Source organism: Leucopleurus acutus, assembly GCF_964270905.1.
Source record: "Leucopleurus acutus genome assembly, chromosome: 2".
Taxonomy (NCBI): domain Eukaryota; kingdom Metazoa; phylum Chordata; class Mammalia; order Artiodactyla; family Delphinidae; genus Leucopleurus; species Leucopleurus acutus.
Window position 1 is genome coordinate 183,846,719 of NC_139143.1, and position 16,920 is coordinate 183,863,638.

The following is a 16,920-nucleotide window of genomic DNA, read 5'->3' on the forward strand; positions in this document are numbered from 1 at the left end:
GACGACTCCTGCCACCCCCTCACCCCATCATGTGAGCGGGGACCCGCCTCCCTGCACGGAGCGGGCCGCGATGGCCGGCCACTTTGTTACTGGCAAGCGGTGTGTTTACCCGGGCACGCTAGGTGGGTAGCTGGCCTGCTTGGCCCGCATCCAGGCACCCTCCACCTGGAACTCCTTCCTCCCTCACTGCCCCGCCCCTCCCTCCGCTTAGGCTGAGTTTTCTGGAAGCTGAAGGGACCTAAGTCAGGATCTTTCTCTTCGTCCATACCTGGAACTTGCCAAAGCCCGCCTTCCCAGGAGAGGAGGCTCAGGACCTCAGTTATGGCAACACTGTTCTTCCATTTTCTCAGGCCAAACCCTTTAGGGCCCTCTTGGCACCCCTCTTCCTCTGAATCCATCCTCCTCCATCACCTCCCCCCAAGTGCCCCAGCCCCATTCACCTCCACCTATCACATCGGTCACCTGTGGGTGCAGCAGCAGCTCCTCAAGGGCCCTCGTCCACCTCCCTGGTTCCCGCCCCCATTCCAAACCCCCAGTGCTGCGATCAGAACTCGTTCCAGAATCCAAGTAGAGCTGTCCTTCGTCTGTTCACAACCCTCCGAAGGACTTCCACCTCACTGGGAAGAGAATTCAAAGCGCACCACCCCCACCACCACCCCATGGCTACAGCCCCTCACCTCACGTCTCCTACTCAGCTCTTCCACTTGGCCTCCTTGCTGTCCCCTGAACACACCAAACTCATTCCTACCCCCGGGCCTTTGCACTGGCTGTTCCCTCTGCCTGGAATGCTCCTTCCCCAGATGTCTGCATGGCTTCCTCCTTCACTTCCCTTAAGTCTCTACCCAAATCAGAGAGGTTTTCCCTGTCCCCCATCCCCATCTAAATATCACTCCCACCACACAATCACTCTATCCAGCCTCCCTACAAAGCTTCCTGTTCCTTCCATGCACTTTTGGCCACCTTTATATATTATATGGTCAATCGTCTATTGTCCGTTGGCCCCCATCTTCCCCATACACACATGAAAGCAAACTCCAGGAGAGTGGGATGAATTTATTTCCTGTTGTATCCCGGGGCCTCCAACAGTGTCTGGCAATCCAGTCACCACCCAATAAATTACTCCTTGAATGAGTGAGTGAATGAACAAATGAGTGAATGAGGCAGGACAGGGAGTAGTGAGAGAGCTTGGCTTTGGAGTCCAGGTTCAAGTGTTGCTTTGGAGTCTGGGTTCAAGACCACTTTGGGCCATGGCTGTGGTCCAGGTGAGGGATGATGGGGGCTGGGCCCAGAGTGGTGGCAGTGGAGGAGGTGACGGAACCAAGGATGCTCCTGGCATATGCCCAGCTACTCAGCCTGTCTGAGCACGGGATTTACGGTCCCATTTCTCAGGATGGTAATACTGAAGGCCTGCACCAGGCTGGAGAGTGGTCTGCAAATGCTGCCTGTCCTCTCCCCTCCTCGGTAGCCCCACCTCAAGGTCACCTGGAGTTCTCCATCAGAGGTCAAGAGGGAGGAACTGGGGCAATGGTCAGGGGGCTTCAGCTGGTGACTCTGGCCCGAATTTCCCCACCCCTGTGTTTTGCCAAGGGCGGTCTGAGGACAGACAGGGAGAGGCACAGCCCTTGAGTTTCTGGCTGGAAGTGAGAAGTTGTTCTGCCTTCCCATAGAGTCAGGCTTCGAGACGGTTTCGAAGCCTGGAGGGTTTGGAGGGTTTTTCCAGCGGTCTTAGAACCAGAAATGTTCCCAAGAATCACACTAAAGATGAGATGGGATTAGATGAGTCGTCACACTTGGTTCTGTGAGCTGTAGCTCTTGGCAGGTAGTGGTATTAGGTTTTGAGGGGGTGCCCTCTCTTCTCGGGGACATGAGGCGTTCATCACGGAGGGAGACATGTCTCAGCGACTGAAAAAGAAGAGATCTGGGAAGTTCAAAAAGCAGGGACACGCACACGGATATTTATAGCAGCTTTATTCCTAATCGCCAAAACTTGCAACCAAAAAGTCCTTCAGAGACTTCCCTAGTGGCACAGTGGTTGAGAGTCCGCCTGCCTATGCAGGGGACACAGGTTCGTGCCCCGGTCCGGGAAGATCCCACGTGCCGCGGAGCGGCTGGGCCCGTGAGCCATGGCTGCTGAGCCTGCACGTCCGGAGCCTGTGCTCCGCAACGGGAGAGGCCACAACAGTGAGAGGCCCGTGTACCGCAAAAAAAAAAAAAGTCCTTCAGTAGGGGAATGGATAAATAAACTGTGGAACATTCAGACAATGGGATATTATTCAGCACTGAAAAGAAATGAACCATCAAGCCGTGAAAAGACACAGAAGAACCTTAAATGCATATTACTAAGTGAAAGAAGCCAGTCTGAAAAGGCTACATCCTGGATGATTCCAACTATACGCCATTCTGGAAAAGGCCAAACTATGGAAACAGTAAAAAGATCAGTGGTTGCCAGGGGTCAGAGGAAAGGAGGGAGACCCTAGAGGATCTCTAGGGCAGTGGAACTACTCTCCCCGATACTACAGTGGTAGATGTGTGTCATTATACATTTGCCAAAACCCATAGAAGGTACGACAGCCAAAGTGAACCCTAATGTAAACCATGGACTTTGGGTGCTAATGATGTGTCAGCACAGGTTCATCAGCTGTAACCCATGTACCATTCTGGAGAGGGCTGTCGATAGTGGGGAGGCTGTGCATGTGGCAGTGGTAGGAGTTCAGTGGAAACTCTCTGTACCTTCTGCTCACAATTGCTATAATTTAAAACTGCTCTAAAAAACAAAGACTATTAATAAAAAATTATTTTTAAAAAGCAGGGGTAGTGTTGGGGAGAGAATATCTGTGGGGGTCGGGAGGACTTTACATGAAGGCCTCTCAGGTAAAGAGACATTTGAGCAGAACCTGTAAGAAGAGAGGGTGTGGGGAGGGGGCCACTTGGGCAAAGAGGACAGAGAACAGCTGGTGTGAAGGCCCTGAGGTAGAAGTCGGCTGGGTGGTTATGCAGGCAAGGAGACCAATGTGGTGGAGACCAGTCAGCCCTGGGAGGGGAAGAGCTGAGGGGGCAGAGAGACAGGAGCACGTTGGAGCAGGACAGGCTTGTGGTCATAGTAAACACTGTACATTTCGCTCTGGGTGAGATGGGAGCCACTGGGAGTTGTAAGCAGAGTGACAAGGTCTGACTTACGTTCTAGAAGGATCTCTCTGGCTACTTTGTTGAGAATAGACCGAGGCAGGGGCACTGGGGCAAAGGTCAAAGCTGGGAGACCACTTTGGGCCATGGCTGTGGTCCAGGTGAGGGATGATGGGGGCTGGGCCCAGAGTGGTAGCAGTGAAGGAGGTGACGGAACCAAGGATGCTCCTGGCATACGCCCAGCCACCAGCCCTGGGCGCCATGCCAACCTGCACTCTAACGGCCACCGGTATCCTGGCAGTGGGGCGAGGGTCATCACTGTCACCCATTCAGCAAATACTCAGTCAGGAAGACCAGGCACTGTACCAGGACAGGGTGGCGTCTTTCCTTCTTTCCGCAGAATGTGGACGCCTCGCTGTGCAGTCCTTGTCCCATGGCATGTGGGACGCCCGTGCAATGAATGGATCCATCCTTTTACAGGGTCCCTTTGATCCTGCAGGTGAAGGACAGAGGCGGAGGGCACAGGATGGGGCATCAGACCACGCAGGTTGGAGTTCCAGCTCTGCCACCTACCAGCTGAGTAACTTTGGGTATATCGGATAGCCCCCTGTGCCTCGGTTTTCTCGAGTATGAAAAGGGTACAGTATCCCCCTCCTAGAGCTGCCAGAGGACGAGGTGAGAGACCGCAGCAGGTGCTGAGCTCAGTGCAGGCAGGTAGCGAGCCCTCATGCTCATCCCCGTGCCTCCTAAGGGACCAGCTGGACGGTGGCCGGAAGTCTCTGCCGGCCCCAGGCTGTGGTCAGCGACTTGTGGGAAGAGGACACCGCTGGGCAATCTAATTTGAGGAGCTTCAAAACAATCCTCTCCAACAGCTGAGCCAGCAGTAGCCAGAACATTCTCTGCAGGCCCGGGCAGGGGACGAGCCTGTGCAATCCGACCACGCGGCTCCATGGGAGGCCCTGCCTGCCGCTCAGCGGTGCAGGAGCCGGAGAGGAAGGCTGGCTCTGGCCTACGTCCCTAAGAGAGAGGCCCTGTGGTGACCCGCTGAGGTCACGGCTCAACAGCGGGACACAGGTAATGAGCCTGAGGCTGCTCAAAGGGCAGGGTGCAGACAGGGGTCTGGAAACAGGGCTCCCAGGAGAAAAGGCAGAAAGGAAGTCCAGGAAGGAGACAGCTGGAGATGGTACCCGATCTCTGTCATCAGTTGCCTTTTGGAAGAAGAAAGGCTGATGGCTTGTTGGGGATGTGGGAGTGATAGGCCAGCACTCCCAATGGGTGAGAGCTAGAGGCATCCAACCCGGGTTCATGCGTAGGAAAAAAAAAAAAAAAAAAAAACTTCCGTCCTAAGGAGCAAAGGGCTGTGATCAAGAGTGTTAGCATTCAAACTTTATTCTTTTTTTTTTTTTTTTAGCAGCAGAATCTTTGTAGAAATGACTACTATAGAAGCCCAATGAGAGTGCCACTGCCTGGATGATGGAGGATGGAGAGCCAGCTTGGGACCCTGTCTACCAAGCCCCCCACCCCTCGGCAGCCCCTGAAGCTCCTCATTAGAGCCCCCAGGGTCCCCAGAGCTCAGCGTGAAAACCTCTCCTAAGAAATCCTCCTAATGGGTGACCCGCAGCCTGCTTTGCAGCTGGACGCTTTTGACGCTGGTCTCCTCCTTCCTGGGTTGGGGGTGTGAACAAAGGAGGGTCCTCTAAATCTGGTGGAAGGATGGGAATGGGGAGCTCTCTAAGATTCTGGGGTTCAACCCCGGTCAAGGCTGTGTCCACAGGTGAGGCAAAGAAGCCCCAGCTGGGGTCTTCCAGGCATCTACCACCCCCGTGACTCCAGTTTTGTGGAGGATGGCGGGATCTTCTGTGAGCAAGGGGTGATCTATTTCTGTTCCTGGGTTAATAATAATAGTAGAAGTAGTAGTAATAATAAAAATAATAGCTAGCATTTGTCATGTCCTTTCCTCATCCTCCCAACCACCCTTCCAAGTGGATGCTTCATAACCTTAATTTATAGAGAGGTTATGTGAGTTTTCCAAGTTTGTGTAAGTGGTAGATCAGAGAACTGAACCAAGGCTATCTGGCTCCGGAGCCCATGTTCTAGGCTACTCTACTCGAGAGAGAGAGGTCTCTTTTTGGAAATGGACAGGGATGTGAAAGAGGAGGAAGCTCAAAATGTAACTTATCCTACAGGCATACCTACTGAGAGTGTGTATATCAGTGTTTCAAATAGGACCTGCCCGCCCACAGGTGTGTCCACTCAGCCTCTCCTTGCTGGCGACCTGCTGTGTATCACACGCGCGGTTTTGCTGTTTGCTTGTCCTCATCTGGCCACAGGATAGATTTTTATTCACACCCTCCTGCTGGAGGTGCTGGGCGTGGAGAGCTATGTGCCCTCCACATTGTGCCTTTCCCGCCCCTCCCCAGCCTGCCGTGCTTTGGGGTCTGGTGGGTATTTTCCTTCCATCTGGGAAGCCAGCTGAACACCGCTCTGCTCCAAAACAAGGAGCCCATGGGACATGCCTGCCAAAGACCTGCCCAGGGACTTAGATCTTTCCGGGGCTGCCAATTATAAACAGATGCTCCTCCTGGGACCCACCCGGAGGCCACCCAGCTCGTGCCCCTGGTGGGACCATGCGCCACAGCTGAACTCCAGCAATGAACGCCAAGGCCAAGCATTTGTGTGAGCCCCTCTGGGTGAGGGAGGCAAGGCCGGGTGGAGGAGAGGCGCTCGCTGTTCTCTGATCAGCAGATTTTTCTCGAGGCCTCCTGGGACCAGTGCCATGAGACAATGCTCGTTGGCTTTTACTCTGTACCTGGCCCATGCTGGATGCTGAGGTCAGGAGATGACTGACTCGCTGGAGGACCTCCCGAGCCTGTGGAGGAGCTTGTCCACAAATAGGCCCAGCACACTCACATCTGTGCACTAGTGGCGGGACAAACAAGGGTTAGTGTTGGCACTCAGGAACATGGGTTCTGAGTCACACTGTGCCGCTGCTTATAAGTGGTGTAACCTTGGATAAGTCATTTCATCTGTCTGCACCTCACCTGTGGAATGGAGAGAGAAGTCACACCTACTGGTGGGATTGTGAGTATGAAAGGAGAAAACACTTGGATGTAAAGTGTTCAATAAATGTTAGCCAGTATATAGTGGTGTTGTTATTGTTGTAGGGATGATGGAAGGAGGAGCCAGGGAAGCTTCAGAATTGCAGGGCCATTCAAGCAGGGTTCTGCAGGATGAATAAGAGTCCACAAGTAGCGTTGGCATTTAAAACAGAGAAAAACAGTCTGTGCTGGGCACTAGGTAGGGTCACAGTGAACCCAGGATGGGTGGGATTTAGTTCCTGCCCTCCTGGAGACAGTATGTAGATGTGAAATGGTGAGACATCACACACAGGGCCAAGTACAGTGCGTAATGAGTGAGTGTAAGCTGGGAACTCTGGAGCCCCAGTGAGCTCTCTCATGCATTCACTCAGCAGTGGGGAGAGACATGCAGATAGTCACCTCACAGTGGATGGGAGCCCTGAAGAGGCAATGCCAGGGACCTGGGGAGCAAGCCAGGGTTGGACCGGCTGTGCTGAGTTACTTGTGTGAAAAATGGCCTGTTTTGGAAATGATCTGTGGGAAAGCTTTTATTCTGTCCTCCTTTTTTAAGATCATAAATGATGGAACTTGTCTTTCAGAGGCATTTTTCCTATATAGACAAGCACAAAGAAGCAAACCTATGATCCCACCCAAGACAAGCCCTGTTCTTGTGTAGCCTGGTGACGTCCACCAACTTACTACGTTTTTAGAGCTGAGATTATCCTATATGGGTAATGCTGCACCCTTTTCTCCTGACCATTTTTCCATGGTGTGAACTCTCATCATTCTAATGGCAGCAGAAGAGGGTATATCAAGGGGCTGTGCTGTGATTTTCTCAGCTTTTCCTCTCCGTGGGAAATAATAACAGAGAGCAGATGCTGAACACTAGGCGGGTGCCAGCATTTGCATGTTTCATCCTCACAAGACTCCATGAAGAGAGGAGATGGCTTTTCTCCTCCTGGGAGAGGGAATCATGGTGAAAAACCTCAGTTCAAATCCCACCTCTGCCCCTTGGTTGCTGTGTGACCTCAGACAAGTTGCTTAGCCTCTCTGAGTTGCAGTTTCCTTAGATATACAACGGGCATAATACAGCGACCACAGAAATGTCCCAGTTTCAACAACGTTCCCCTTTTTATTCTTTATCCCACTCACAGCGGTTTGTGTCTGGCTGTTTTCTCATTCCTTCGCTGTCTCCCTGAGGCAGAGACCATGTCTGTTTTGCTCTCCGTTAAATCCCGCAAAGGCACAGCACCCAGCCCGCTGCAGGCCCTCTGCGCGGTCCTGTCGAGGGGTTTTGGATGTTGAGGGACATGAAGCTGAGGTCTGGGTGGGAATAAACACTGGTGTGAGGACTCAGGGGATTTGGGAGCAGAATTCTCAATGCTCAGAAAAATCCCACCGTCCCTTGGGTTTCAGGGGTGCATCTACGGAGGACAAAGCCTCCGGGTTCAAATCCTGCCCCCGCCACCCACTGAGTGCGACTTTGGACGAGTTAACTCAGCGCCTTTGAGCCAGTGTCCTCAGCCATAAAACGTGGATCGTGGGCTTCCCTGGTGGCGCAGTGGTTGAGAGTCCGCCTGCCGATGCAGGGGACGCGGGTTCGTGCCCCGGTCCGGGAAGATCCCACATGCCACGGAGCGGCTGGGCCCGTGAGCCATGGCCGCTGAGCCTGCGTGTCCGGAGCCTGTGCTCCGCAACGGGAGAGGCCACAACAGTGAGAGGCTCGCGTACCGCAAAAAAAAAAAAAAAAAAAGTGGCTCGTGATAGCCTTCAGCTTTGGGGGCTGCTCGGGGGTTCAGGCTCGCTGCGAGGTCAGCTCCGAGGGAGAGGAGGGCGGGACCCCGTGCCTCTGCTGGGAGGCCTGGGACGCCAGAGGTCTTCACCCCCCCTTCCCTCCTCCTCCCCGGGACGGAAGCTCGCCATTTGCCCCCCGAGGGGAGGGGAGGCCAGGGGGTGTCGAGTGCCCCTGAGCTCTTATTTTATAAACTCGGCTTAAGCGTAAATCCCGGGGCCGCTGACCCTCCCCAGCTGCGCCCTGTCCTGGGAGTTGATTAAGAGGAGGCCATGTTGGGTTCCAAGGGCTCAGAAATCTGCCCCCTCCTCAGGCTGCTTACCCCACGCTCCTCTCAGCCCCTTGCCTCCCGCCCACCCCATCCTTACCCGCATTTGGGCACTGGGTGGGACTCCTGTCTTGTCAGCTGTCCGGGGTCACCCTCAGGTGACTCTGGTGAGAAGCCACCCGGACCAGCCTCTGAGCTGTACCTGCCAGGTTCCTTTTTTGGTCCGTGACTCTGGGTCCCCAGAGGGGTCCGGGCAGGGCACTGGAAGAGGAGGGACAGTGGCTGTAGCAGCTCCAACTGGGCGGCTCCTAGCCAGGAAGGGACCCCCATCCCCCCACGCAGCGCTCTCCCTCACCTCCCACCCCCAGTGGCTCAGTTACTGGAAGGCTCCATCGAGGTGACCAGCCCTGGCCTCCCTGTCACCATGGAGACGCACCTGGGTCCTAAGACGGGAAGATGCCCAGCCTGGCTCCCCAGGGACTCGCCTGAGGAAATGCACAGCAGTGCAGAGGCTGCACACACACACACACACACACACATGCACGCGTGCAGAGAGAGGCACATTCACTCAGACACGTACAGAGAGAGACACACAGTGAGGCGCACACACACCGGCCTGGGCCTCACCTCACAGCTCAGTCCTGGGTGGTTTTGAGGCTCTGGGTGAAAGTCCGGGTCTCGCTGACTCTTGGGCTAAGCAGCCTCTGTGTTGAAGGTTCTGGGACCCTAAATGGCTCAGTCGAGGAAACTGGGCTCGTCTCAGCCTCAGAGAGGCTGTTTAACCACCTCCCATCCTGTCCCACCTACGGCCATGAACTTTCATTCATTCGCTCAACAAATAGCACGTGCATTGCTGGGCCCTGAGATATGAAATGGACAAGGCAGGATCAAGGGCCCCGGGAGCTCCCTGCTCAGAGGGGTGGGTGGGGTGAGGAGGACAGAAAGCAAACCCGTCACAGTGTCTGCGGAGAGGCGGGGCCTCTGAGCACAGAGCATGAGGCCAGCCCCCCAGCCCACCAGGGTCATCCTCAACAGACCCCCAAAAGGACATGGCCAGACCTCAGCGTCCCACCTGGGTATATATACATGGAAGACAGTGGGGCACAGCCTTCGTTTCGCCTCCCTCACCCTAGCCCCTGTTTCCCTCTCCAGGGTGTCCTTCCAGCCATGCAGACCGAGCTGGCCTTCCCTGTTCCCTGTCTGCTGGTTTTCTTGTGCTCCCAGGCACCTGGACCGCTGCGCCTTCCAACAAGCCCCTACCCCTACTTTAAGCTTGCCTTCTCTTGTCCAGAAGTTCTCAGAGTCCCGGAGGCTCCTCTCTCATCCTCAGCCAGGCCCTAGGAAACTCTGCAAGCCCCAGGGTCCTGTTCCCCATATGAGATGGAGGTGGGATGGGGTTAGGCAGGGACCGGGGTATGAGAAAGGAGGCCAAGGATTTCCTTCACCTCAGACTGACATACTCAGAAATTAGATGGATGGATGATGGAGTGGGGTGGATGGATGGATGGATGAGTGGATGGATGGATGTGAGGAAGGATGGATGGACAGACAGATGGGGTGACAAGGGAGGATGGAAGGAAACTACGATGACAGTGACTACCAGGCAAGAGTGAGGTCTGATATGGTGGAAGATGCCTGAACAGATGTTTATCTCTTCTCCGTGAAGGAATCTCTCCAGCCTCTCCTGGAGGAACACATTCTAAGTCTGTTTTTAGTTCAACAGACAAGAAAGTGTCCCTTGGAGCCTGTCTAATTGCAGACCTTTTGCTCTTGAAGGACTTTTGTGGTCGTGGAGGGTGGCTGATGGAATTCTCCCTCGTAAAGCCTTTCCTGTATTTCAAGACTCCAATTAAAATAAATAAACTGGTTGGACAAGGTGGGGTTTTCAAACTGGGCTTTCCCAGAGATGTTTCAAGAGTTGAAAGAACACTTTTATTTTCCTTTAAGAAATATTTCGAAAGTTTTAAAAACTCTAATAAAAAAGTCAAATCCATGGAAGCCACCAACACATTTGTGTGTCCCGCCAGCTAACGCATTTTGTGCCTTTTTTGGTTATGTGAAAGTTCCGAGATTTCAAGGTAAACAATTGATAAACGGTTATCACCAACAACTACTTATCTGCGTGACTTTTCTCCTTACCGAGTCCAGAGCAAAGTACAGAAATCAGTTAGATGCTGGTCTGGCGTGACCGGAGTTAATCCGTCACTCCCCCTTGAAAATGTTTGTCTTCCCAGCTCAGCCCTTCTACTCTCGTTGCTTTTAGTGTAAGAAAATATGGAGTTGGACGTGTAATTTGTTCCTTTTACTGGTTTCACATATGGGGTTCCGTGTTAGGTTTTATTTTTTAAGGAGAAATTTCATTAATAATTTTTAAAAGAAAGAGAAGAAACAAAAATAGAAACCCATTAGATTAATCCCCCAGGAGACTTTTATCTCTTCCTTTCTCTGATTCTCTCCAGCCCCCAGCCTTTCTCCCTCTGTGCTGATTAAGCTGGGTCTCAGGATTCTTCGTTCCCTGTCGCCCGACCCTGGTTCTTTTACCAACAGGGGCCTCTCTGGACCCAACGACGTACCATGGGAAGGAGTGTCATTCTCCTGTGGGTCAAGGTTGAGAATTAGCCCGGCCTTTTATGGCCAGCCATTCATAAATTTGCCCAATCCCCTTTAAGGATTCATGTCTTGGTCCTGCCAGGGTCACTTCCTGGTCTAATGAGTCCCGCGTTTATTACCTGCGGGGTGAGGTCGTGTTTCCTGCCCCAGAGGTGCCCAGCTGCCTGTCTTCCCGGCCCTCCTTCTGCCGGACCACAGCTGGGTGGAAGGGAAGGCTTTGCTCAGCCTCCAGGCACCTCACGGTCAGAACCTCGCAGTCCGTTCATCGGTGGGGCTCTAGACCTCAGTGGTGAGAAGGCCAGCTTGTTTCTAGCTCAGAGCATTCTGGAACATTGTACAGAAAGAGCTCTGCTACTACTTTTAACTAGGTAGGATCATTGGAATTGGGCCGACAGGAGACATCCTCCGGGAAGCAATACGTAAGAAAGACTTGTGAATCACACGTCCACCAATGGGTCATGAACAGGCTCAGAAACTCTTGGTTCCCTTCAGAGTAGGCTATATATATCCCTTTAGCAAATCATACTGTGACTTTGCATACTCTCTTTGATGGAATCAGGGAGGCCAGTCCTGGGGCAAATTACATACGGAATTGCTGGTGGCAATCATTGAATCACGATGGCTTCCTTAATGACCCCGTGTTCAGTACTGCTATCCTCTCCTTCCAGATCGTTCTGTGGGGCCGGACTGAGAAATGCCTGAAGGAGACGACGGAGGAGATTCGGCAGATGGGCACCGAGTGCCACTACTTCATCTGCGATGTGGGCAACCGGGAGGAGGTGTACCAGACGGCCAAAGCTGTCCGGGAGAAGGTGGGCAGCCTGCGAGGGGCTGGCCTCAGCTCTGCCAGACACTGGGGGGGAATGCTGGCCAAAGAGAACATTCTCACATGGCCTGGGAGAGAGCTTTGCCTATGGCAGAATGGCTATTTTCAGGGCATCTTGGAGGGCTTTCCCACGAAGCTGGCCCAAGTTGTGTGTGCGTGTGCGTGTGTGTGTTGCAGGGGGCAGGGACTAGGGCATAGGTTGATTACGTAAGCGGTCTGATCACCTGTTGTCCCCTTTGGAAGTTTAGATCTTGTGAGTTTCTATCCTAGATCCTGGGGGACAAATGTCCCATTGCCCTCTGGGAAAATCCCCGACTCCAGCCATCTATTTAGACTGAATGCATCACTGAGCTCCAAGAGAGCAGAAACCACCATTAGATATCTGACACATGGTAAATGTTAACTATTTTTATGTAACAATAACCTCATTTATTATAGATGTGCTCTGTGCCAGGTACATTATGTGTCATAAATTATTTCTTTTTTCTGCTTTTTTTTTTTTTTTTTTGCCACACTGCACGGCTTGCAGGATCTTAGTTCCCTGATCGGGGATCAAACCCAGGCCCTCGGCAGTGAAAGTGCAAAGTCCTAACCACTGGACTGCCAGGGAATTCCCAGCCATAAATTCTTTCTGATCCCCAGAACGACCCTGGTATGGTTATTAGCCCCATCTTACAAATCAAGATTTATGCTCAGAGAGGTGATGTGACTTCCCAAGACCAGGTCCCTCCTCTCCAAGTGCAAGCCACTGGGGCTGCCCGCCCTAACGGCCCCTCGACCCCCTGTTGCCCACAGGTGGGCGACATCACCATTCTGGTGAACAACGCCGCCGTGGTCCATGGGAAGAGCCTGATGGACAGTGACGATGATGCCCTTCTCAAGTCCCAGCACATCAACACCCTGGGCCAGTTCTGGGTAAGTTTATCCTGAGCCTGAGCCAGCCCTGGGCATGTCAGTGACATGCTTCTTCCCTCCAGGGATCCTGGGAGCTATAGGGGAGTGGGGAGAGGCTCGCCAGGGCTTGGGCTCAGGCCAGGGGGGATGTCCTAGGATAGGGTGACCGGACAAGACGAATGACCGGCCCCAGGAGGCATCTGGACTTTCTGAAATGTGGGGCTCAGTGCCCTCGGCCCGCACGCCTCCCATCCCAGGAAAGCCTGGTCGCTGGCGTAGTGTGTTGTGTACAGGCTGGTCTGTTCTCCCTGAGGGGGGCGGTAGAGGGGCTGTTGGAAGCCGTGGCTGCTGCACACTGACCTCCCCACCCACCCTTAGACCACCAAGGCCTTCTTGCCACGGATGCTGGAGCTGCAGAACGGCCACATCGTGTGTCTCAACTCCGTGCTGGCGCTCTCTGCCATCCCCGGCGCCATTGACTACTGCACGTCCAAAGCCTCAGCCTTCGCCTTCATGGAGAGCCTGACGCTGGGGCTGCTGGACTGTCCAGGCGTCAGTGCCACCACCGTGCTGCCCTTCCACACCAGTACCGAGATGTTCCAGGGCATGAGGGTCAGGTCAGTGGCAGGGGACCCCCTCTCCGAGCCAAGTCCCTCCAGCAGATCGGATCAGGGGAAAGACTCGTTACACACAGAGACCCAAAATCTTAAAATAACCCAGAACCCTTTATCTCTGGCTTTTTGGTCTCGTACCTGATTCTCCATCTGCAGGGCAGTGGGGTTCTATAGTGGTTTAGGGTCCTGCTTCTCAGGTCAGGGGGCTTGTACAGAGTTCCCATGTTAAATGCATGCAATGGAATACTACCCAACTATAAAAAGGGAACCAAGTATTGGTAAGTGAACAATATGGATGAATCTCAAATGTTGAGAGAAAGAAACCAGAGACATAAAAGTGCACTCTGCATGATTCCATTTGTCTGAAGTTCTACAACAGGCAAAACTGGACCGAGGTGATAGAAATCAGAACAGTGGCCACCCCAAGAGGAGTGGGGACATAGCCTGGCAGAGAGCACCAGGGAACCTTCTAGGCTTTTAGAAATGTTCTCTCTTCTTGATTTGAGTGGGGGTTACATAGGTAAAAATTGATCATGCTGGACACAAGATTTATGCCTTTTATTGTATGCAAATTATAGCTCAGTTTAAAGAAATACCGAAGCCCACCCACCCCTCCTCCAGGCCACTTAAATCAACGGGAATGGGAACCACTGGTTTAGAGCTTGTGCTTTGGAGCCAGGCCCCTGGGGTGTGTGTGACCTTGATTAGTTCCCGCTCTGATGCTAATCTGTAGAATGGGATGATGGGAATGTCTACCCTTAGGGTTCTGTGATAGGGATAAAATGGGGTCTAGCATGCAACACCGTATGTGTTACATAGTAAGTGCCCAGTAAATGGTGCTATGACGATGTGCGCTCGTGAAGGGGCATAAGATTATAGATAAATGAAAATGTGGAATCATCCCAAAACTATTTTCCTTGTTTTTTGCAATGCAACGTATAATGATAATTTTGCTTTCTAAATGATATGCACCAGCTTCTTCCAAACATGAGGATAGCGTGGAAGTGTCATTGTGAGAGTTTCCTGAGAGAGTGGAAGGCATGTGGCGTAGTGCATCGGGTGGGAATCACTCAGAACACCTTAGTGATTATCACTGAGTCTGGTTTTGCTATCAAGAATCAAAACACCTGGTTTTGAAGCCTTAGATATGGAGAACAGACTTCTGGTTGCCAAGGGGGAGGCAGGGCAGGGGAGGGAAGGAATGGTAGTTTGGGATTAGCAGATGCAAACTATTATATATAGGATGGATAAACAACAAGGTCCTACTGTATAGCACAGGGAACAATATTCAGTATCCTGTGACAAACCATAAAGGAAAAGAACATATATGTGTGTGTGTGTATAACTGAGTCACTTAGCTGTACAGCAGAAATTCACACAATATTGTAAATCAACTATACTTCAATAAAATTAAGGAAAAAACACAACTCCCTGTTTGGAATCACACCTCAGCTACTGAAGGGTGATGAAATCTTGAACCAGTTTTGTTACCACTCTGAGCTTTACTTTGCTCATCTGTCAAAGTGAAAATAATACCTCATAGGATTATTGAGAGAATTAGAAATGACACATGTAACGTATCTAGTGTGAAGCCCAGGCCATGTGAGATGCTCAGTAACGAACTGCTGCTCTTATTATTTTTCCTAACAGACATCTTCATAAGTGCATAAGTTATCAGTCTTCCTAGCAGACTTCAGTCATCACAGATGTATATATTTCCACCTGACTTATATGCAAATTATCATAGAAGCTGAATTTAGAGGCGGCTGGATTAATGACTATTAATGTTCCATGTTGGTTTTTTCCCCCCATGATGTCTTGGTTTGGTTTCTTTTCATCTGGGTATACAGGAGGTGCTCAAACAATGCATATTGGATGGAAGTGCCGCAGTGGCGACCCATGGTTCTAATCGGGTGCCCTGAAGTGGGCAGGACATTCACAGACCTCGCATCCCTGTGCCTGTTTCGCCTTCTGGCATAGTTTCCTCTCCATCACTTTAAGAAGGAAACCCAAGGCCTCCCCCAGATCATTTTCCCACAGTGGCTCAGAATGTGGGCCCAGGCTGCGGGGGCCTAATCCCAGCTCCCTGTGACCTTGGGCAAATTACTTCGCTCTCCTGTGCCTCGGTTTCCTTGTCTGTAAGAAGGGATTGATAATGGTACCCTGGCCTCACAGGCTAGATGAGCTCCTGTGCGTGAATCAACTAGCCAGCTGGCAAGTAGTAAGCACTAGGTGAAGGTTAGTTACCTGTGGATTGCAGGTGAGCCCTGAGGGCTTGGGAGAAGGGCAGTAAAATGTTGATTGGTACCTAACCAACTGCCATTTCTTAAAGGAAGAAAGGAAGGAAGGAAGGAAGGAAGGAAGGGGAAAAAAAGAAAGAAAGAAAAGCATTGGCTTCTTCTCCAACCATGCTTAGCAGCTTCCATGCTTAGCAGCGTCCCAGGGTTGAGGGTGGGAGACATGTTTAGGGCAAAACTGATGGCTTTTCTGGCAAGAGTGGCCATATAGGTGGGTGCTGTTGTTTGTAAATTACTCTTTACTGATCTTCTTTATGTTCCAGCCACACCAGACACTTTACAAACGCTTCTGCATTTGACCCTCCACAACCCTGCGAGAGCTCTTATCCCCATTTCTTAGATGAGGAAAGTGAGGCTCTGAGAAGCAAAGTTACTTGCCCAAGATGACACAGATAGAAATTGGCTGAGCGTGCTCTTTCAAGGGGTTTGTGCAGCCTCCGTGGGAGTTCGTAGCTCTGCCGGTTCCCCGGGTGCCCATCCCACACACCACGGAGGGAAAAGGGAAAGCCCCACCAGCGGGTGTGTGTGAGGTATCCCCTCTGTCAGGTTCTCCCACACGGATCCTACCAGGAAGAGCCCCCTGAGCCCACGGAGCTTGGTCTGTCCATCCTGTCTTCCAGTCCCCCCAGAAGCAGCCCTGGCCCAAGTAGGGGCTGGAAACCCACACTGTCCACCGTGTCTGTGGGGCTCCAGCGTCACGAGCCGTCTCACGCGTCCATCTCCGCAGGACCCTGAGGCCAGCCCTTCCAGACTGCAGGGTCGTGGGTGTCCTGGCAGCCCGTCATGATGGCAAAGGAAGCCAAGTGTTGGGGGCGAGCTCTGTGGACTCTCTGAGGCCAGCCAAGCCCGCGCTGGGGGCCCAGGAGTTGCCTTTTGCTCAGGGTGACATCATCCCCAGGTGACTCGTCACCCTCCATCCTCCTGGTGCCGGAGCAGCTCACCAGCCCTTTGTGGGACTGAGGTCAGAGCCAGCAGCATCAGTCCTGCACCTATAGGCCCAGGAGCGGTGGGACAAGCAGCAAGCGAGGGACAGGGGAGACAGAGCACGGGTCTGGGGCTCCTGCGGGCCTGGTTTGAATCCCCAGTCCCCACCATCCCCAGAGCCTCGGCTTCCTCCTCTGGCAGTTGGAGCAAATGATGCCTGTTGATCACTCAGCGCAGGCCTGGCGCTAAGGGAACATCATCCCTGTACGGGTCTCAGGTCAGATGTCTCTGAACAGGCATGAGAACCCCCTGATGTTTGCTTACTCAGCCATTCATTCATTTATCAACCTTATGGAAACGCCCTGTAGATGTTTGAATGAATCGGTGAGTGTATCCATGAATTAGGGAATGAGTGAGTAAACCAGCAAGTGGTAGGGGAATGCCACATCGTTCAGTGTCTACCCACTCAGCAAGCATTTATTGAGCACCTACTAT

General features: G+C 52.5%; 1 protein-coding gene across 5 annotated transcripts in view; it reads left to right on the forward strand.

Annotated features, from left to right (window-relative positions):
* DHRS3 (dehydrogenase/reductase 3) overlaps positions 1–16,920 on the forward strand; it is a gene marked incomplete at its 3' end in the record, with an annotated part of 41,135 nt that overhangs the window by 20,250 nt on the left and 3,965 nt on the right. For all 5 annotated transcript variants that reach the window (XM_082834005.1, XM_082834006.1, XM_082834002.1 and 2 more), the window contains 3 exons: positions 11,539–11,682; positions 12,492–12,611; positions 12,969–13,207. In XM_082834005.1, coding sequence (XP_082690131.1) covers positions 11,539–11,682; positions 12,492–12,611; positions 12,969–13,207 — 503 coding nt within the window. The remainder of the gene's footprint in view (positions 1–11,538; positions 11,683–12,491; positions 12,612–12,968; positions 13,208–16,920) is intronic.